This window comes from Guyanagaster necrorhizus (genome assembly GCF_019112545.1).
Source record: "Guyanagaster necrorhizus MCA 3950 unplaced genomic scaffold BT62scaffold_5, whole genome shotgun sequence".
NCBI lineage: Eukaryota > Fungi > Basidiomycota > Agaricomycetes > Agaricales > Physalacriaceae > Guyanagaster > Guyanagaster necrorhizus.
The window spans coordinates 1,822,928-1,840,376 of NW_025064884.1; the positions used below are offsets into that span (position 1 = coordinate 1,822,928).

Here is a 17,449-nt window from a genome sequence, read left to right on the forward strand (position 1 = left end):
GGTCAAGGGCGGCAGCACACTCTGGATTCAGATCATAGGCCTGCCTCGCAATCGTCGCACCAAGCATTTACAATGAACGCCATTGATCCCAGCAGTCGGAGAGAGGGAAGTCAAGGGGAATGTGTTGGTTCTGCGGTGAGATCTCCGTTTGAACGAGGCCTCATGGTCATTGACAGAACTTAGAGCAATCAAAAGCCACCTGATACGATGCAGAATGAAGGGGTGAAGGAGCTAAGCTTGACTGAAAGAAGGATTGCTTTGCTGGAACAGGAAATAGTGGCCCGGAATAAGGAGTTGGTCCAAGTGCGGGAGGATTTGAAGCGAGAGCAAACGGTACACAGAGATGAACGGCGTCTCTTGGATATACGCACGCAGGAACTGCAAGATGCGCACACTTATTTAACGATAAACGACACACTATCCGGTAACGAGCTCGTCGCGAAAGTTGAATCTTTGAATGCGGAGATATATCAGGTGTCGGCATACATGGCAGATTCCATGTCGTTCAGGGAGAGAGTTGATCCCGACTCCACTCCGGTGGAGGTGGTGCGCTGGCTTGGAAGCTACATCGTTCATCTGCTGTGTTCCCCAATAAATGACGAGACGCGCATTCAGGTCGTCCAAATCGTCACGCAAGCATCGTTGGTTCAATGCTGCGCAGACTTCATCTCTATGTGGCACATCGAAAGACACACAGACATGAATCTCAGCCGTCTATACGCTAAAATCCAAGCAACGAGTGAGTCAGTTGTACAACATTAGAAATTGAACACTGACAACATACCCCAGATACTCAAGTCGTCGCGGGCCGGTGGAGAGCAATGACTCGATCTGGATCCAAGTATGAAACCCTCTCCAACGTCAAGAAGGAATGGACAAACACGATCATCAGGAAATTGGCGATTGTGTTAATCTTCGCCAGATGGACTGGCGTCGGTACAGATCCGACCTGGGACGCATGTACGACCTTTCTGGTAGGAAAATATGGGGCGAGGATAGAAGAGGTCGTCCGTTTAGCCATAGATCTCGACAGAGGGATGGGCGAAGGCATTGTATCAGAGGATATCATGATATTCTCCGTCGGCAGAGGCAGTACGTTCGTGCCCGATACGATGCAAAGTTGCGATGGAGAATCCCCAGTACGCGACCCGGATCACGTTCTCTGCACCTGCGAGCTAGGACTGAAGATTTCGCAGTCGGTGGAAAAGGATGGTCACTCGGCAGAGCGACTGGCCATTCTTGAGAAGCCAAAGGTGGTCCTCTACTCGACAATGTCAGAGATGATATCCAGAATATGAAGTAAAAAAGCGCACTACTGAGCACTTGTAGCTACCACTTTATTGTACCCATTGGTCGATACTTAGCTCAATAACATTCTCCCTGAAAAGAACTGCAAATGATTTTAGAGGAGCCCTAAAGATGCTGGAGCGATACAAAGCAAACGAGCGACGAGTAGAACGTCGAGCAAGCGCATCCTGCGACGACCGAGTAGAGGACTCGGAAGTGAACAATTTGCGATAGACTGACCTGCCAGCCACGGCAACGATCATAATCCGCACATTAAGTCCGACAAAATGCCGCAACATGCCGTTTACCGGCAGCCTGGCATCCGGCTTGTGTACAATAAAAAAAACTTGAAATTACTGATGACGAAAAGACATTTACTAGGCCAGTGTCTACGCCATAATATCATTCAATCCCGACAGGAGGATCACCTTCGCTTTCTTCAAGATTTTTATTTTGTGGCCCTCTCCTTGGCTCTTAATCGATGCAAGGCCCAGTTCTGTGGTAGAACATATCTGTTTCTCGTTATCTGGCTCCTTCGAATCCTTTCCACCCATGGCGTCCTCCATTGCCTCCGCATTAAACGGGGAGCCTTCTGGGACGTACACTGGTTCCATCTCGCAGGACGTGACCCCCTGCCGAGTGGCAAACCGTAATTCCACCACCTTTCGCGCTACCCCTGAGCTCGCCAGCTTTTCCGTTACTGTCTTGTGGCCGGGATCAATACCAGCCACAATGAGGATGTTCACGAGTATTTCCTCAAGGACAGCGTCTATTTGGGATCGCTCGGCCCCATCATACTTGGACAGAGGAGCTATAGCCTTTTGTGTCAGAACCCGCCATCTTCCGGCAATAGCCTGCTTCTCTGCAGAAGAGCTGAGCTTACGTCACTCCTGAAGGAAATGTCCTACCTGACTGCCGTATGCGGTCATATATTTCATTCCAGCCCTTCTCGTCGCTGGGATCTCCCCCTAAGCACCATGACGTAGCCATCCATCCCGCATGCGCACAAATGGCAGCACTAAAAGCAACTTGAAGTACTTCATACTGCGAATTGGACTTGACGAAGCTCGTCATCGTATCCCCCAGGATTTCAACAACGCGTCCATAGGCGACATCTGTTGCCGGGTTACCCACACCCCTCTCTACCTGGTCGTATACATCAGCGAGCGTTGCAGCCATTCCAGAGATCTCCTCGTTCAGTGCCTCCACAGCTTGGATGATCTCGACGCCAGAGAACTGGTCTGCGGTGCTTAGATACACCTGAGCAACCCGCAATTCCTCCGCTCGCGCCCTCGACAGCTTCTCGCTCTCCTGGAGCTTCATCCCAAGCCCATGCAGTTCTTCCTTTCCCGTCTGAATGTCAAGGATCAATGCACGGTTGTGAGCACGGAATTCGTCTAGTTCTTTGTTCAGGTCCGAAATGCGCCGTTTCAATGCTTGCCCTTCAGTTTCATCCTTCCACGAGGATGATGTAGCTGCCTTCGATGCCTTTGGCGTGATGAATCAGTTTCTATTCCCCTTGTACGTTGAATGCCTCTCACCTGTTGGGTTGTTTCCGAAAGCGCCTTCCGCAACGATAAAACCTCTGCATCTTTCTGCGCTAGCGCCGATCTCAACACCGACAACAACTTGTAATTTTCTTCGAGCTCGGATGTGACATGTCTGTGCCGACGCAGTGCCAGGCATGACAAGAGGATCACTCCGCCGATAGGAGCCAGCACTGGCCACAAGGAATATACCACATTATAGGATAGGTCCTCATAACCGAAGGACATCGCGCCTACTCGTAGTGCAAGTGGGCTTCGTCGACTTGGTGGTATATGAAGAAGATGGTTCATGAGGCGAATGCATGTCAAGGGTGGGCCCGATCTCCAACGTGCATTCGGCGCTTCGTGCCTTCTTCAAGAAAGATCATTACCCGCCCTTCCAAACGGGAAATGAATTTTTCCATTTCTTGTCCCTGATGATAATGGTGGGAATGATATATTGGTAGGTGAAGAATCTCAGTGTAAAATCCGTGCAGTAATTAATATCCTCTCTGACTAGCGTTTTCACATCAATGAAGAACGCAATACCACCTTTGGCTTCAGCAAATATGTATCTTTCTCCAAGCCACCATCGTGAGATACCTCCGTTACCTTCAGCCCAAGATCGGACGTGCACATAACACGATCAGATGGCTGCACCTTCTCACCAAGTCCGTCGGCATTCTCCATGGACTCAAGATCGTACTGGCGGCCGCTAGCCACTATGCAGACGATTATGTCTTTCGAGACAACGCTTTCACCTATGACCTTGTCTAGCCTTGTCATCAGCTTTACGATGTCTCGTATCCTCCTCCCGTATTTTTCCATGATGGTGTCAACACATGCATCCCAGGTCGTCGTTCCATCTGAATTCCATCCAGCCAGGAGTAACACCAGGACCGCCCGCCTGACCATCCAAGGTATATACGGCTTCTCAGCCTCCTCCGGAGTCGAGTACTTCGATTTCGATCGAGTCATTACACGCCATCGCGCCGCGACGGGCGCCAAACCTGGAAAAGAGAGTCGAGATCCATTTCGTCATGTGTATCAGTGGACGTACTAGTTTTCCGTATCTTTGCGTACAGCTGACGGAGTCCCTCATCGATCTGTCGATCGGGATGCCACATCACAATGGTCGCCATACAAGATCGAACGAGCGACGCCTGAAGCGCCACTTGAACGGCTTGAACTCGCGCCTCAGCATCATCGTTCCCTGACCGCAAAATCTCGGCCAAGTCAGCGCCAATCCAAGGGGCTATCTCCTCCGTATTCGCGAGTCTGCACTTGGACCCGAACACCGAGGAATCAGCTATATAGGCGGCGGTCTGGAAGATCTCGGCATTCAACGCCTCTGCCATCGACACGACATCTTCTCCAGACACCAAATCAGCGGTATCCAAATATATCCGGGCGTCCTGTAGCTCCCTCGTCCTGACGTCCAGAAGGTACCGCAAACTCTGCAATTCTACATCCTGCGAATTGAGTTTGGCTTCAAGCTGCTTCTGAATGGTCGACAGCTCATTCCTCAATTCCGAGTTTTCGAGACGTAGACGCTCTTCTTCATCCGGGTGGCAATCCTTACTCAGTGTCTTTGTGCTTTCCGTTTCTTCCTTGGGTTCGCCCTATGACCCAGGGTCAAACAAGGATCAAATCAAGCAAAATATGCGATATCTTACCTCGCCATCATTTGAAACCACCACATATCCTTCATCGCACTCAGCTAGATCTTTGTATCCCTCTAAAAACCCGCATTGAATGTACTGCCTCGATATTGGATCCCACCCATCGATATGAAGTGCTTTTTCCCAGTACAAGGACGCCTCGCCTGACACCGTGTCAACCGCGTTGTTTTTCTCAGCGCTTCCTGGAACATCGGGATTGTGACTAGCGAGTTCCACTCGGCCGTCTGACATAGCGATTCGCAAAGTGGGTATCTTGAATTTGGTGTAGTGAGGAAGCTTTCGAGGTATGGAACTTGGGGGGTTGGTGAAAGGAGGACCGATATCCTAGGGGTCTTCCTATGAAATAGTCAACGTGCATCCCTCATGTTTTTATAGGGCATGTCGCATCCTTTGATCGATATGAATACTGCTTCATTGTGAAAACTCGATCAGTGTGCATGCACAAGAATCTTGCACCTGCAGAAAGTATTCAGTTACACGTGTTGCTGAACCTGACAATTCATTATTTCAGATAAGAAAATGAGTTTTACCCATCCCTGACTTTGTAGCTTCTTTCATCCTAGAAAGCGACCACCAAGCCAGAGGTTGTGCTTGGCCAGCAGAACCTACGTGATTTCTGTCAGCATTTTTCTTATGCCTTTGTAGCAAGTAATTTGTATTCCATACAACAATCTGTGATTGGCTGTGAAGAAGATGATGATCATCCTGATGTTGAATTTGTTAATTGTGGAGAGTCTCATGCATCTGGTGAAACTCACTATAGAACCTGTCATTTTTATATCTGAGACAATCCCTACCTAAAAAATTGTGCCCAGCATGACTTTCCTTTCTTTGTACTACAGCTCTCTGAATTAGCCAAGGAGTGTCCTTTAAAACAGCCAATGCCTCTTGCCTGCAACAAGTCTTTCTAAGATCATGCCTGCTATTTCTTTTGAATACCCCTCCACTTCCAGCAGATGGTATGGGTCCCAGCCAGTCTCTGAACAGCTCTGGACCCATCTTTCCCCATATAAACCTGACCTCACCATCCCCACTCTGACAATCATATTACAAGTCACCACATTTGTGGTGCTCATAATCTTCACTCTCTTCCTTGTACTCCTTATTGTCTGCATAGTCCTATGCTCCAGTTCCACTGTGCTCATAATCAGCCATGCCATCCTTCACTGCATCCACAATCATCTCCTTGAGGGCATCCCTTTGTTATGGTCATTCAAAGTTGGGCTAATTGAGAATGCAATCACATTTGTGGGTGTTAGCCTCATTCTGCTGTTGGCAAATGTGGTCTTGCCTCAGTGAGCTGCTCTGATACTTTGGTATCTCTTCATTTGGGCTTTCACCCCTATTGCAAGTGCCATAGATGCTGTAATCTTAGACCCTACAAAGAATTTGGTGGATGGTGCTGTTGTTGCAGGGTGCTTGGGTAGTGCAGTTGTCATGGCTGCAAGGCTAGCTGTCTCTGCACTTGGAATGTAGTACAGTAGCAATGAATGAATCAACAATGTGTGGAATGCACACTACTAAAACACCAACACCAAATCACAATGCAGTTTGAGGGAGAAATAGTAATACCTAGACTCTAAGTGTGTAGAGAATGTAATATAGATAGGGTGCAATAAGATATAATTCAAAGATATATGTTGCAGTTTGCTTGAACAAAGCTGTCTGTGTCACTGAACACAACAAAACTTATCTCAAACAGTCTGCCTGGTGCAGGTTCTGAACTTGTACTGACTGCCTAGTGCAGTTTCTAGACTGATATGATGCATCTGGTTGCAACTTATACACAATACTGGCTGTTCTGAACTGTCTTGGGTCTGTCTGACTGTCTGATATAAACTTTTGGTTGCTTTTTATGGGTTCTTGTACAAAACAAAGTGACTTGGTCACCACAATACTATTCAGGTTGAGTCTACAACTTTGTTGAGATTTGGACTGTATCTAGAGTACATGCTTGTAAGACCTTTAGTCTTTGGGTTACAAACTCCTGAAGAGTTTCCCATTGACTTCTCATATTTATACTAGACTACTCCTTTCCTAGTAGCTTCTACCTAATTCCTTCAATTTCCTTCAGACTCTTTTCTTACTCAGCATGCTGGAATGCTGGATTGCTTGAATTCTCTTGCAGGTTCCAACAGTATGGCATTAATGCCTCCTCACCATATGGTGGCCTTACTATGTGCTCTGGTTCTTCAAGCTTTAAGCTTTGATTTCTGTACTATGTAAACTCTAATAACAGAAGAATATAAGTAATGATCTCAGTCAGACACAGCATAGGTGAAACAACTGTATTAGATGAGTACTATACCTAATAACAGAAGAATATAAATAATGACCTATGAAGGAGTGTGAGTGATATAGTAAAGAGCACAATAATGGTATACATATCTTAGTCAGGCACAGCATAGGTGAAATGACTGAGGTATATGGGTATTTATGACCAGGCTATATAGGTGATCAAGTAATCACAGAGGGCATGTATATATGGTAAGTAAGAATAGGTGATTGAAAGAGTAATAGTATGGGTATACATACAGATATTCTCCAACAAACTCTGGATCCCATTATATCTTCTGCCATTTTAACACCATGATTCATGTGCATTTATTGCCTGTACATGAGAGTTCCACCACCTTTGCATGGCAAGCCAGCTCTTGAACCCCAACCACCACTGACTTTGACTCCACTTCTAACACTTTTGTAATGACAAAAGATACTTTGTAAAAACTATGAAGGGTAAAAGTAAGCAAGTGGCTAATGGTCAGGATAAGTAGACATACCTCAGTTATATGCAGCAAGAGTAGAATGACTGAGGTATCATGTAAACTATGGTGAGGCTTTTATATGAAAAACTGTAAGGACAGGAGTATGTATATAAAAGGTAAGTAATAAGTAGAAAAAATATGGAATGGCAGGAACTCAACATCAAGGTGTGGATAACCTCCAATACTTCAGCACAACATCTTTGCATGTGGGAAAGACTATGACTGGCATCTCTACAGTCATAATTTGTTGTTACAGTTGCACTTGGTCCTTTCCAGTGTTCCACTGCCTAAGCTGGGTAACTATGCATGAGAAAGGGATTCTTGGCTGTGTTCTTTGTTGTTCCTTGATATGTCTGGCTTCTCTGGTATTTAATATGTTCCATAGTGATACCTGTGAACAGAGGGCCAGAAATACAGCTCTTGGATGCTTGCAAAGGAAGCCTTCTGAGTGCTTATGGTCTTGTCTTCTCCATCAAAGTTATTAACAACCACATCAACAGGGCTGGGAATGTCCTCTATTGTTCGGATTGCAATGGCTCGTGAAAATGGACCTCTTGAATCCTATAAAGGCCTCATGCTTCAGCATCATCCCTTAGGCCTGACTCTCATCACTGCTTTCAGACATAGGTTCTCTGTAGACTATTGGGTCCTACAAGTATCCTAATCTCTTTACAGTGCAGTCCAAAGCATGATGGACTACGGATTCTATGCGCAACAATTTGTCCCACTGAAGAACCTGGATCCCGGAACGCAAGGGATTCCCAACCCCAACACGAGTGTCCCAGCGCCATCGATAGCATCACCCCTCGTCCCAGATTCAACGTTCTTTGACATATTATGGAATTTTCGCTCCCTCATTAAACATACAGCAGTGATGTATTCTTGCTCGCCACATTCAATAAAGTGGATCTACTATGGCACTATGCTCCTCAATATTCTCTCGCTTTGGGTCTTGTGCATGTTCTCAGTCGTGACATTTTCTTTATTTGGATACTTCATCACTTCGCCTGTCCCTTCCCCGATGGATTACTCTGACTTCTTCAGAGCTTGCGTGCTGGGTACCTTCGTTTTGAGTCCTGCCTGGCTCCTGCTCATATGGGTAATTCCGCGCGCGTGACTATTCCTGTTGATACTGTCTCGAGTAGAGCTCGAAAAGCGTGCCATGCACTCGTTTTCCAGCTCTTTTTCTTGGCAGCGGTCGTTGCGGCTATGATCGCTAACGTCGTGGTCGGTGTAGTAGTGAAGGGAAGCAACATGAAGTTGGATGGGATCTATGCTGCTCGGGCTGGGGCAGTGGGGGGCGGATTGATGTGTTCCTTTGGCCTTTTCGCCGTATTGTTGGGTTCTTTCATGTTGTGTGCGGCCAAGTGGTGCACAATGCACTGATGTTATCTAGATATCGTAAATGAAATCGATGAATTTAGCTGGAAAAACTTAGCCGAAAAATTTATGATTCCTTGGCGCGCGAAACTGCTGTTTACCGGAAATTCGCCCGTGTCAGAACGTGGTGAGTCGCATCGCACCACACATCAAACCATAAGCGCTGAGCGGTCCAAAAGTCTGCCCAACATAGCGAGGAGAGCAAAGGTCCTTGGTTGTCGAATGATGATCGATATTAAATTGGGGTCTAGGTCACAAGCTTGAACAATAAGCTCATCCGCATGTGGGCTGCTTCCAAGATAAAGAGGACATATACTGCTGCACATAGTGAATATACTTGGATACCAGCCAACATGAGTACAATCAGTAGACTGGGTAAATTTCTGACAGTTCTCATCCAGAGAATCGGAACAATGACCTTCAACTCTTGAGTCAGATGGAACTCCAGGTTTAGCGGGGGTACCGAGATTTGTGCAAGAAAAAAACAGTAACTATGAAACCTATGGCACTGTATGACACTATATGCCAGAATGTTGAGACCGTGAACGGGAATAATGTCTGTGAGAAGGTAGAACAGGCCGGTATGAACATTGAAGACTGGCAGAACCAGAGGCAAGCTACAATTAGAAGTTAAATGGCATGTAGGTAGAGCAATGAGCACTTGCAGCAGGAGGGACTGGCTTCTTGAAGCTCGAAATGGAGGAAGTACGATAACATAGTTATCAGAGACCATTTCTTTCTCTTTGTTCCTCGGATCTAGAAGAGCAGGAAGAGTGCGGGCCGACGGTGCCGGATTCCGTCGGGGAAAAATAGAGCTATGACGTCCGTCTGACATATTGCAGATTGTTGGCAAATTACCTTTTGCCTTCCGCCATCATGTTGTTGATTCGACGTCTTCCTCCGTGGGACGCCTTCTTCATCCTCTCGCAGATGCCTATGTACAGGCTACTCTGATTGAAGACTCGCTTGGAATTAATCCACTGTTTGAATGCCTAGACGACAGGAATCATGCAGTCAAGGTCTTGGCAGAATTTCATTGAAGGCGGCCATTGGGTTCGCTTGACCATTCAGAGACCTTGGATTGGCCGCAATGGTCTTCGAAACACCACGAAGGGCTTATTATCCCGTTGATGACCTTGGGCTTCGCTACATGTGCGGCGTTCAAGTTCCGCCGAAGTTTCGTTCTGTCACTCACCATGCGCTACAGCTACCATCACCGGCCTTATAATGCTTCACGGTAGTCTTTTTTATTCAGAATTCGAATAGTATGCGTGCCCTCGAACATTCACTGGTCTTTCTGACCTTTTTGACTGGGTTGTACGCGTATACATGGCCTTCGAACATCGATTACCTGGAAGGCGTCATGTATCAGCAGGCAGGATACCGTCGATTTGGCGTCATCGACGGAGTGACGCCGTGCAGTTTTTCCAGCGAAGGAGAAGGAAAGCAAGCCGCAGCGGAATGGGTGCGTCTGCCATCTTCTTTCATACCGAAACTCGTTCTTATCTACGTGTAGGTTCGGACTGCGTTCCACGACATGATAACCCACAATGCGGCTGATGGAACTGGTGGAATGGACGCATCAATCATGTTCGAGATGGACCGGCCAGAAAATCCAGGATCAGCATTCAATTCGACTATGAACTTCATGATCAACTTTTACAACATACAGACCTCCATGGCCGACCTTTTTGCGCTCGCGGTGTATGCTGCTGTCAGAGCCTGCGGCGGCCCTCGCCTCTCTATGAGGGGAGGCCGTGTTGATGCTACCGGCCCTGGAGTTGCAGGAGTTCCTGAACCTACCGACGATTTGGAAACCATCGTTGCTCAGTTCGCGACGGCGGGTTTCAACACAACGGAGATGATACAGATGGTAGCCTGTGGACACTGTGAGTCTCCATTCATTCTTTCCTGAGCAACCCCTTACGTTCATTTAGCTTTGGGTGGTGTACACGGCATCGACTTTCCTGATATCACCGGAGACAATAGCTCTACCAATTTCGTCCATTTCGATAGCACCTTCAGCTCTTTTGATTCTGCCATCGTCACCGACTATCTCGGTGGTGCTACCGGGAACCCTCTAGTTGTTGGACCAGAAGGTTCCAATTCCGACCTGCTCGTATTCACGGCGGATGGTAATGCGACGATGCGTTCAATTTCAGATGCTCTCTCATTTTCAAACACTTGCCAAGCTATACTTCAGCGAATGATTGACGTCGTTCCCTCCTCCGTCACGTTATCCGCGATCATCGACTCAATTCCCATCAAGCCCGTAGCGATTCAGTTGACGTTCGACTCCAGCGGAACCCTTGCGTTCACAGGAGAGATTCGTGTCCTGATATCGGACCGAGACGACACAGAACTGACGGTTCAGCTACATTATGCCGATCATGATGGTGACATCCCCTCTAACAACACAATTTCCACCGCAGAAATTCATTCCACTGGATATGGTTACGATGCAGAGTTTAAGGCATGTCTATGTATATTTGTACTTTCTTCGTGGCTAACAGGGCACTAGTTCTACGCCTTTTCAGCGGCAGTGCCGAATGGCATCTCCTCTTTCAATATATCCGTTGCTCCATCCTCTGGCGGAGAGGAAACGTACGATAACGGAGGCTCCGGGTATCCCATACAAGACAATATCATTTTTCTCAGTTCGCATTCTTGTCTTGTTCAAGAAACGGATGCGAATGGCAACTGGAACCTCACGGCTGTTGCAGCAGTAAGTGCCTTTGCTCTATATCTCAACATTTTTCAGGAATGTCGTTGGTACAGGTCCGGAATGATGAGTCATTGACGAATCCTTCCTTTGATGTTGTGGTGAAGACGCCGCGTATTGGTATACCCGTCCCTTCACTGGCTGTTGAGTCTTCTGCGATGGAGGTCTGGAATACGGATGCGTATAAAGGGTTTACCCTGTACACGGGCCATTTCAGTCTTCCGATTTATTCGTGGTCGACAACGTTTGATGTGACCGTGGGAGAGTATTCGGACTCGTTCAAATTCTCAACCGCTTTGTCTGGTACCTGTGTAAGTGACATTTGTGTGCTATTCGATGTGTGATTTGCTGATCAATAATTCTGCAGTCATAGGAAATATTGGCCTGAAATGTATTCCATTCATTTGTCAGTGGTAGGATAAACCAATATGAGATTTCTGTGCTACATTTTGCCATCGTCTAGGCTCTCAGATTCGTGCAGGATGGTGATGTCAATTTTTGTAGATAGTTTGTCGGAACTAGGGTATGGCTTCTTGTCTTGGCAGAATATATCGTTGAAGGTGGCCCTTACGCTCGCTTTATCTTGAGATTGGTTGAAATGTTTTGAGGACATTGCCGCGAACGGGCTTATTCTCCCGTTCATCGTCTTCATGGGATTCTACCATATGTTAGGGCTATCCTCGTCGACTTTTCCCCCCTTGGTACTGTCATCGTTCACTAGCACAGCTTCATGCGTACCATTGAACATTCGGTGTTTTTCCTAGTCTCGTTGATGTGTACACTTGGCCTTCGAACATCGACTACCTGCATCAAGAAACTGGACTTGCTATCATTGAAGAGGTAGTCCCATACCGCTTCAATAGTGAGATGGGAGAAGGGAGGCAGGCAGTAGCAGAATCTGCAGCTTTTTCCATTCTAAAGTCAGAATATTTTCCATGATATAGCACGATGTACCGGCTTGTTCTACCTTCTCGTAGACACGATAGCCATTCATGTCTCGAATTTCTGGCCAAGGGCGTTAGAGACTATCGAAGGACGATCTGCGGAACATGTCGAGGGGCTAGTCAAGCTCGCTATACAAGTGCGCAATGCCATCGGCTCAGGCATCGTATCTCAGGACCTGCGTCTCTCATGGGTCAACATGATTCACCATTCGACTCAACTACGATGATCGATAATGACCGTCCAGACCAAGGTCATGCCTCGGCTTCAGATAACGTGGTGAGCCTGGTGGCAGCGTGCACGAGTTTTGGGTTGACGGTGGACCGCGTGACGGGGGAAGTGAGAAACAATGGGACACATCAGGAGGATCGGGTATTACTGAAGGCTGGAGTTATTCTGTACTCTGCTTTTTCACTTCCGTAACTTCTTCCAAGGGCGAACGGCTTGACATGGTTTACATTTGATTCAAAAGTCCACTGGGTTTGTATCTTTTCTATCAAAGCATGTGATGAGGCTTGTTCAATGTGTTAACATCGTATCGTACCTTGGGTTTCCTACGCTGATTCTCTTATCACATCGATCTGGCACCATAGATTCCAGCTGGTCAGTTCAGCGCAGACGATCATTGATGTGCCCGGTTCCATACTAGATGTACGGGTGGCTTCTCGAGAGCATCTACGCTGAATTAACGGTCATGAATATATATTGCTGGAGAGAATGTACAGCGGGACCCAGAAAATGAAGTAATGAATGCGAAATATATCAGCGAGCGACACAGGAAGCAGGATGAATCAACGGAAGCCCATACACCGCTTAACTCATCCCTTTGACATCATCATACACAATAACAGCAGGGCACCTTCACATATTGTCAGCAAAACATCGTGAATGCCGCACGAGAGAGTAGCCTACCGTTTCGTTTCGCCCTTCAACAGAGAGCGTCGTCAGATGACAGAAACAAGACTTGTTAGACGCGACTCACATTCTCAACCCACTGGAGCTGAGCCTTGAGCTCCGTCAGCCCAAACAGGAGGACGACGTCAAATCTGATGGTATAGAAGGCTTGGCCCTCTCGTCCCATCTCCAGAGCCAAGCTTCGCGTTATACCAGATGTGTCAGCCTGTACCGTGCAAAGAGTGGAAAACATATCTAGTCGCCAAACGATGAGAGCGTTGATATCAGCAACATGATTAAAGCTCACGAGGATTGAGGTCAATCCAATCAGGAGCAGGGGATGGTCCGCGGTAACACAAGAGGTCGACATAAAGGCTTTCCATTGAACGGATGTGTGAGCCTTCTTGCCAATACTTCTGGTGAAACTCTTTCTCTTCCTGCACATGAGTGCCCTATAAGCAGTAGGTTACTTCGGTTCCTGACCCCGATTGAAATGGCACTACCTTCGTCAGAATCGGACTGAACATATGAGGCACCACAGACCGGCCTGAGGGCATAGGAATCACTGTTGATGCTCGCATGAGGTGCTCGGGTTTGGAACGTTGGAAATCTGTGACACATTCGATCCCGTATGTAAAGTTAGCGACTCGAGCGGAAACAAAGTGGTCGAGATAGAATGACAACGCCCCATCAGCCACAGCCTTGTTTCTATATGATGTCTTTAGACATGATAATAACTATCGATAAAGAAATGCTTACACGTGCCCATCGGGGCGACAGATAGATAATCCACGAGATCCAAGTTGTTGTTGCAGCTGAGAGAACAGCCAGTCGCTAGCTGCGAAACCACCCACGAGAACTATGGTCTGTCAAATAATAAGATGGAAGGTCAAGGGAGAAGTATGAATGCCTACCGAAACGCTCCGAGAAGCCTCCTGCATCTGATCCGTCACGGCTTCGATGATTGATGTGACCGAAGGTTCGAAAAACTTGGCAACGACATCGCTGAGTGCTCAGAGTCAGGATAGAGCAAGCCTGTTGTTATACAATGATACGGACCCAGCGAGTTTCATCTGCCCATTTCTGATGCCTACAGCAAGATCCTTGTCCCGAGCGCTGCCGAAGCGTATGAACTGCGGCTCAGATGCATTGCGGAAACCAAGTTTAGTTGTTTTGTCGAAGACGCTAGTGATTTGATTGATATCTTCTTCACCTTTGAATTTCGATTCCGCCAATGCATCTACCAGCACTGTGAGAACATCGATGCAGAAATACTATCCTCTCACCTTCGAGGTAAGACCTTGCGCGTCGACCCACGAAAACGGACCCTTGTAGCCGGCCTGTGAAGAGTAAGACGGAGATGCTACGTGAGCAGTGAACGAACAGACATTGGGTCGCCGCAATTTCCTCAAAGGTGTTGGAATTCGATGTCTTTCCGTAAGCACTGAGGTCAATTGTACCACCTCCAGCGTCGACGATGATAATACCGTCTCCCTGCTAGTATAACGGGTAAGCATTGACAAGAATGTCAGGACAAGGAAATAAACTGACACGCTCATTGCCCAAGATTCCCTTGTTGATACAAAAGTGCAAACTCGCCTCGCCTTCCGTAACGAATTGTAATCGTGCCTGTCCGTGAGGAGCGTCCGGAATGAGGCCAGCGACAACTGCAGCTCTCCTCATAATAGCTTGCTGCGGCCCTTCCCATCCATTCGGGTGAGTCAATATGAACTCAACGTTATCTTTGACAGACTCCCAGAACGCCGGCCCTGATGGATTTGCCTCGATGATGTACGTGCGGGTACACTCGAACAGGTACCTTAAAAAGTCAGAAAGTACATCAATGCCTTTCTTCCCCCTAGGAAGTGGTGGGATGTCAGCATCGGTAATATGTGATGCGGCTAGGGTCTTAGGTCTCAGGTGGAGCTTGAACCTGTCATAGTTTTATTAAAAATTTACATCTAGCGTACGCACGCAGTACTGACCATTCGACCTTGATAAATTCGTTGTCTTCGGCTTCCTCAAGGAAGCCTTCCTGCGTGGCCTCTGCACCAACAGCACGCACTGCGCCATCCTTGTCATAGTAAATGATACTGGGAATCTTAGAGTCGCCACCGACTTTTTGCTGGGCAGGAAACCTAGCAACATGGATAAGCTATTAGACGTCCGACATCGTGGGACTCGGGCACACCTTGTTACACCGCGTACCTCTGGCACGAGGCCAGGGTCAAGGATAGCGTAAGAGGCGCCAGAAAACGTCGTTCCAACGTCAAAGGCGATGACGACTTTGCGGAAGGTGCCTTGGTATCTATTGCGTGCAGTCATGGTGGGGATTTGCATCTAGGAGGAGGTGAGAACGGTGAGGTCGTCCGTTTTGTAGGTTTTCAATGGTCTCCATTCTTCTCTCACGAGACAGAGAGGGAGGTGGTTGACGCTGTGACATGGTGACGTGTGTGAAGACATTTCCGGATATCACCGCATCACATCATCACCGCTCGACACATGAATCGAAAACACCAGAACAGAATGCACAGTGTTGAACATGAAGCTCGACAATGAAGCGGGTAGGTAAACACGTTCATTAACTCTGAGTCATGAAATCCCACCGGAGAAGGGTGCGGCAGCCCAACACGTTCCTGCCTCATGGCAAGCTAATGTGAGTTTTCTTCTCCTCGCCCAACCACCGTAACTTATGATGACCTCTCATGACCATCGCTCCACAACGTCCGTCGTGCTCTGCGGACTCAGCATTGTTGCCATCTCGGCATCCTGCTTCACCGTTATCAGGCGATGCCGACGAACCAAAGCCGAGCTCGAACGATCGAACCGCGCGCTTACGGCAGAAGGAGAAAGAAAAGACGCTATCATTCGAACCTTGCAGAGATCTTTGTCAGACACGACTGCAGAGTTCAAGACAACCAAAGCCCTCGTTTCTAGCCTCACGCGAGGTTCGGATGTGCTCAAGCAGCGATTGACCGATGCCGAAAATGAGCTGCAACAGGCGCGGAATCAGAACCACATGCTGGATCAGCAGTTGAAAGCGCAGACAGTGGCGGCAAAATTGGCTAGCGATGAGATGGAGAGAGTATCGCTGGCACACGAACAGACGAGGGGACTGTTGAAATCACGGACGGAAGAGTTGAGGGCAGCGCAAGTATATCTTGACAGGGCCGACCAATCCTCTGGTGCTGATGTCATCAACATGATCGACGCCTTGAACGCCGAGATTTTCCAGACAGCAGCTACAGTGGCTGAAGCGTTCAAGTTTGGCGAGAAGAAAGTTGAGGAGTCGAGCGAGGCCGTAACTGCATACGACCATGTCATCGAGATACTGGGACCGCGCATGACAGAGCTGCTGAAGTCGACGCTGCATCATGACGACCAGATCCTCATCCAAACTGCATTTCAAGCCGCAATGTGCGCGTACGTGGATTGGATTGTCACATCGTGGTACTTCGAAGGGAGGGAGGAGGAACAAATGCTGAGTAGTTTGTATGCAATCATCCAAGAATCGGGTACGTCGCGTTGACTACTTCTGATAACCACCATTAACGAAAGATGTATGTTCGACAGAAGAACAAGCCGTTGCGGGGCGCTGGCGCGCTCTGACGCGTAAATACGCGCTTCAAGCCTTCAGGGAGGCCCCCGATAGTCAACGGCAACTGCTGAGCGTTGTGATGGAGACCTTGGTCAACATCCTCATCAGCGCCGGCTTGGAATCCGCGACGTCTGAAGTCAGCGAGACCATGGCTGCCCAGTTCGCAGAACACGCATCTGCCGTGGTCGAGCATGCGATGCGGCTGAACCGCGTCATCGGCCAGGGGATCACTTCGTGTGAAATGATGCCGTTATACCTCGTGCCGGAAACGCCGTTCGATGCGAGTGTGATGGAGGATACCTTTGGGAGTGCTTCGAAGGATAGCACTGAGAATATTCTCTGCACGACGGATCTCGGGTTGATGAGAATGGAGAAGAAGGGAGAACAGTGGGAGAAAAGAGTTCTGGTGAAGCCGAAAATCATTCTGAAGTCGAGTTTGGCTGATACGATCCTGGCGGAAGAGGTTCATTGAGCTGATCATGGACATCATTATGTCCCCCCTCATGGTGATATCGGTATCTAATATGTTGTTATAACGCTCCTAAGATCCGTGCGCTGTTGACGATGAAATTTGAGAGAACACGAGTAGCACAAAAGACGCACAAGAGCGAACAATTTTCCTTCATTTTCATATCCCATCGATGGTACATCAT

General features: G+C 47.9%; 8 protein-coding genes across 8 annotated transcripts; 5 read left to right on the top strand and 3 right to left on the bottom strand.

Moving 5' to 3' along the window:
- Positions 1 to 207: 207 nt before the first annotated feature.
- On the top strand, positions 208 to 1,298 carry BT62DRAFT_885744 (uncharacterized protein; the record flags this gene model as incomplete). The annotated part of the gene is made up of 2 exons (XM_043182844.1): positions 208 to 739; positions 790 to 1,298. The coding sequence occupies 2 exons, from the start codon at positions 208 to 210 to the stop codon at positions 1,296 to 1,298; spliced, it is 1,041 nt and encodes a 346-aa protein (XP_043043550.1).
- A 755-nt stretch (positions 1,299 to 2,053) lies between these two features.
- On the bottom strand, positions 2,054 to 3,276 carry BT62DRAFT_621402 (uncharacterized protein). The gene is made up of 3 exons (XM_043181636.1): positions 3,072 to 3,276; positions 2,829 to 3,007; positions 2,054 to 2,775 (listed from the first exon to the last, which is right to left on the bottom strand). The coding sequence occupies exons 1-3, from the start codon at positions 3,136 to 3,138 to the stop codon at positions 2,167 to 2,169; spliced, it is 855 nt and encodes a 284-aa protein (XP_043043551.1). The 5' UTR covers positions 3,139 to 3,276; the 3' UTR covers positions 2,054 to 2,166.
- Positions 3,277 to 3,323: 47 nt separating this feature from the next.
- BT62DRAFT_928833 (uncharacterized protein) lies at positions 3,324 to 3,798 on the bottom strand (the record flags this gene model as incomplete). The annotated part of the gene is made up of 1 exon (XM_043185586.1): positions 3,324 to 3,798. A coding segment is annotated over exon 1 (448 nt), but the record flags the coding sequence as incomplete, so codon positions are not given.
- Positions 3,799 to 7,863: 4,065 nt separating this feature from the next.
- On the top strand, positions 7,864 to 8,550 carry BT62DRAFT_928835 (uncharacterized protein). Its single transcript, XM_043185587.1, has one exon. The coding sequence runs from the start codon at positions 8,183 to 8,185 to the stop codon at positions 8,375 to 8,377; it is 195 nt and encodes a 64-aa protein (XP_043043553.1). The 5' UTR covers positions 7,864 to 8,182; the 3' UTR covers positions 8,378 to 8,550.
- Positions 8,470 to 9,392, top strand: BT62DRAFT_928836 (uncharacterized protein; the record flags this gene model as incomplete). Its single annotated transcript, XM_043185588.1, has 2 exons — positions 8,470 to 8,615; positions 8,685 to 9,392. 2 exons carry the CDS (start codon positions 8,470 to 8,472, stop codon positions 8,902 to 8,904), a joined length of 366 nt encoding a protein of 121 aa, XP_043043554.1. The 3' UTR covers positions 8,905 to 9,392.
- Positions 9,393 to 9,511: 119 nt separating this feature from the next.
- BT62DRAFT_944700 (heme peroxidase) lies at positions 9,512 to 11,936 on the top strand. Its single transcript, XM_043187922.1, has 6 exons — positions 9,512 to 10,105; positions 10,157 to 10,529; positions 10,578 to 11,113; positions 11,162 to 11,365; positions 11,419 to 11,673; positions 11,730 to 11,936. The coding sequence occupies exons 1-6, from the start codon at positions 9,908 to 9,910 to the stop codon at positions 11,733 to 11,735; spliced, it is 1,572 nt and encodes a 523-aa protein (XP_043043555.1). The 5' UTR covers positions 9,512 to 9,907; the 3' UTR covers positions 11,736 to 11,936.
- A 991-nt stretch (positions 11,937 to 12,927) lies between these two features.
- Positions 12,928 to 15,852, bottom strand: BT62DRAFT_621465 (uncharacterized protein). The gene is made up of 13 exons (XM_043181637.1): positions 15,390 to 15,852; positions 15,184 to 15,336; positions 14,750 to 15,131; positions 14,587 to 14,695; positions 14,485 to 14,538; positions 14,258 to 14,438; positions 14,113 to 14,203; positions 13,958 to 14,064; positions 13,702 to 13,906; positions 13,506 to 13,650; positions 13,287 to 13,453; positions 13,217 to 13,230; positions 12,928 to 13,163 (listed from the first exon to the last, which is right to left on the bottom strand). Exons 1-13 carry the CDS (start codon positions 15,536 to 15,538, stop codon positions 13,118 to 13,120), a joined length of 1,803 nt encoding a protein of 600 aa, XP_043043556.1. The 5' UTR covers positions 15,539 to 15,852; the 3' UTR covers positions 12,928 to 13,117.
- Positions 15,793 to 17,268, top strand: BT62DRAFT_917586 (uncharacterized protein; the record flags this gene model as incomplete). Its single annotated transcript, XM_043184052.1, has 3 exons — positions 15,793 to 15,854; positions 15,986 to 16,713; positions 16,772 to 17,268. 3 exons carry the CDS (start codon positions 15,793 to 15,795, stop codon positions 17,266 to 17,268), a joined length of 1,287 nt encoding a protein of 428 aa, XP_043043557.1.
- Between the last annotated feature and the right edge of the window lie 181 nt (positions 17,269 to 17,449).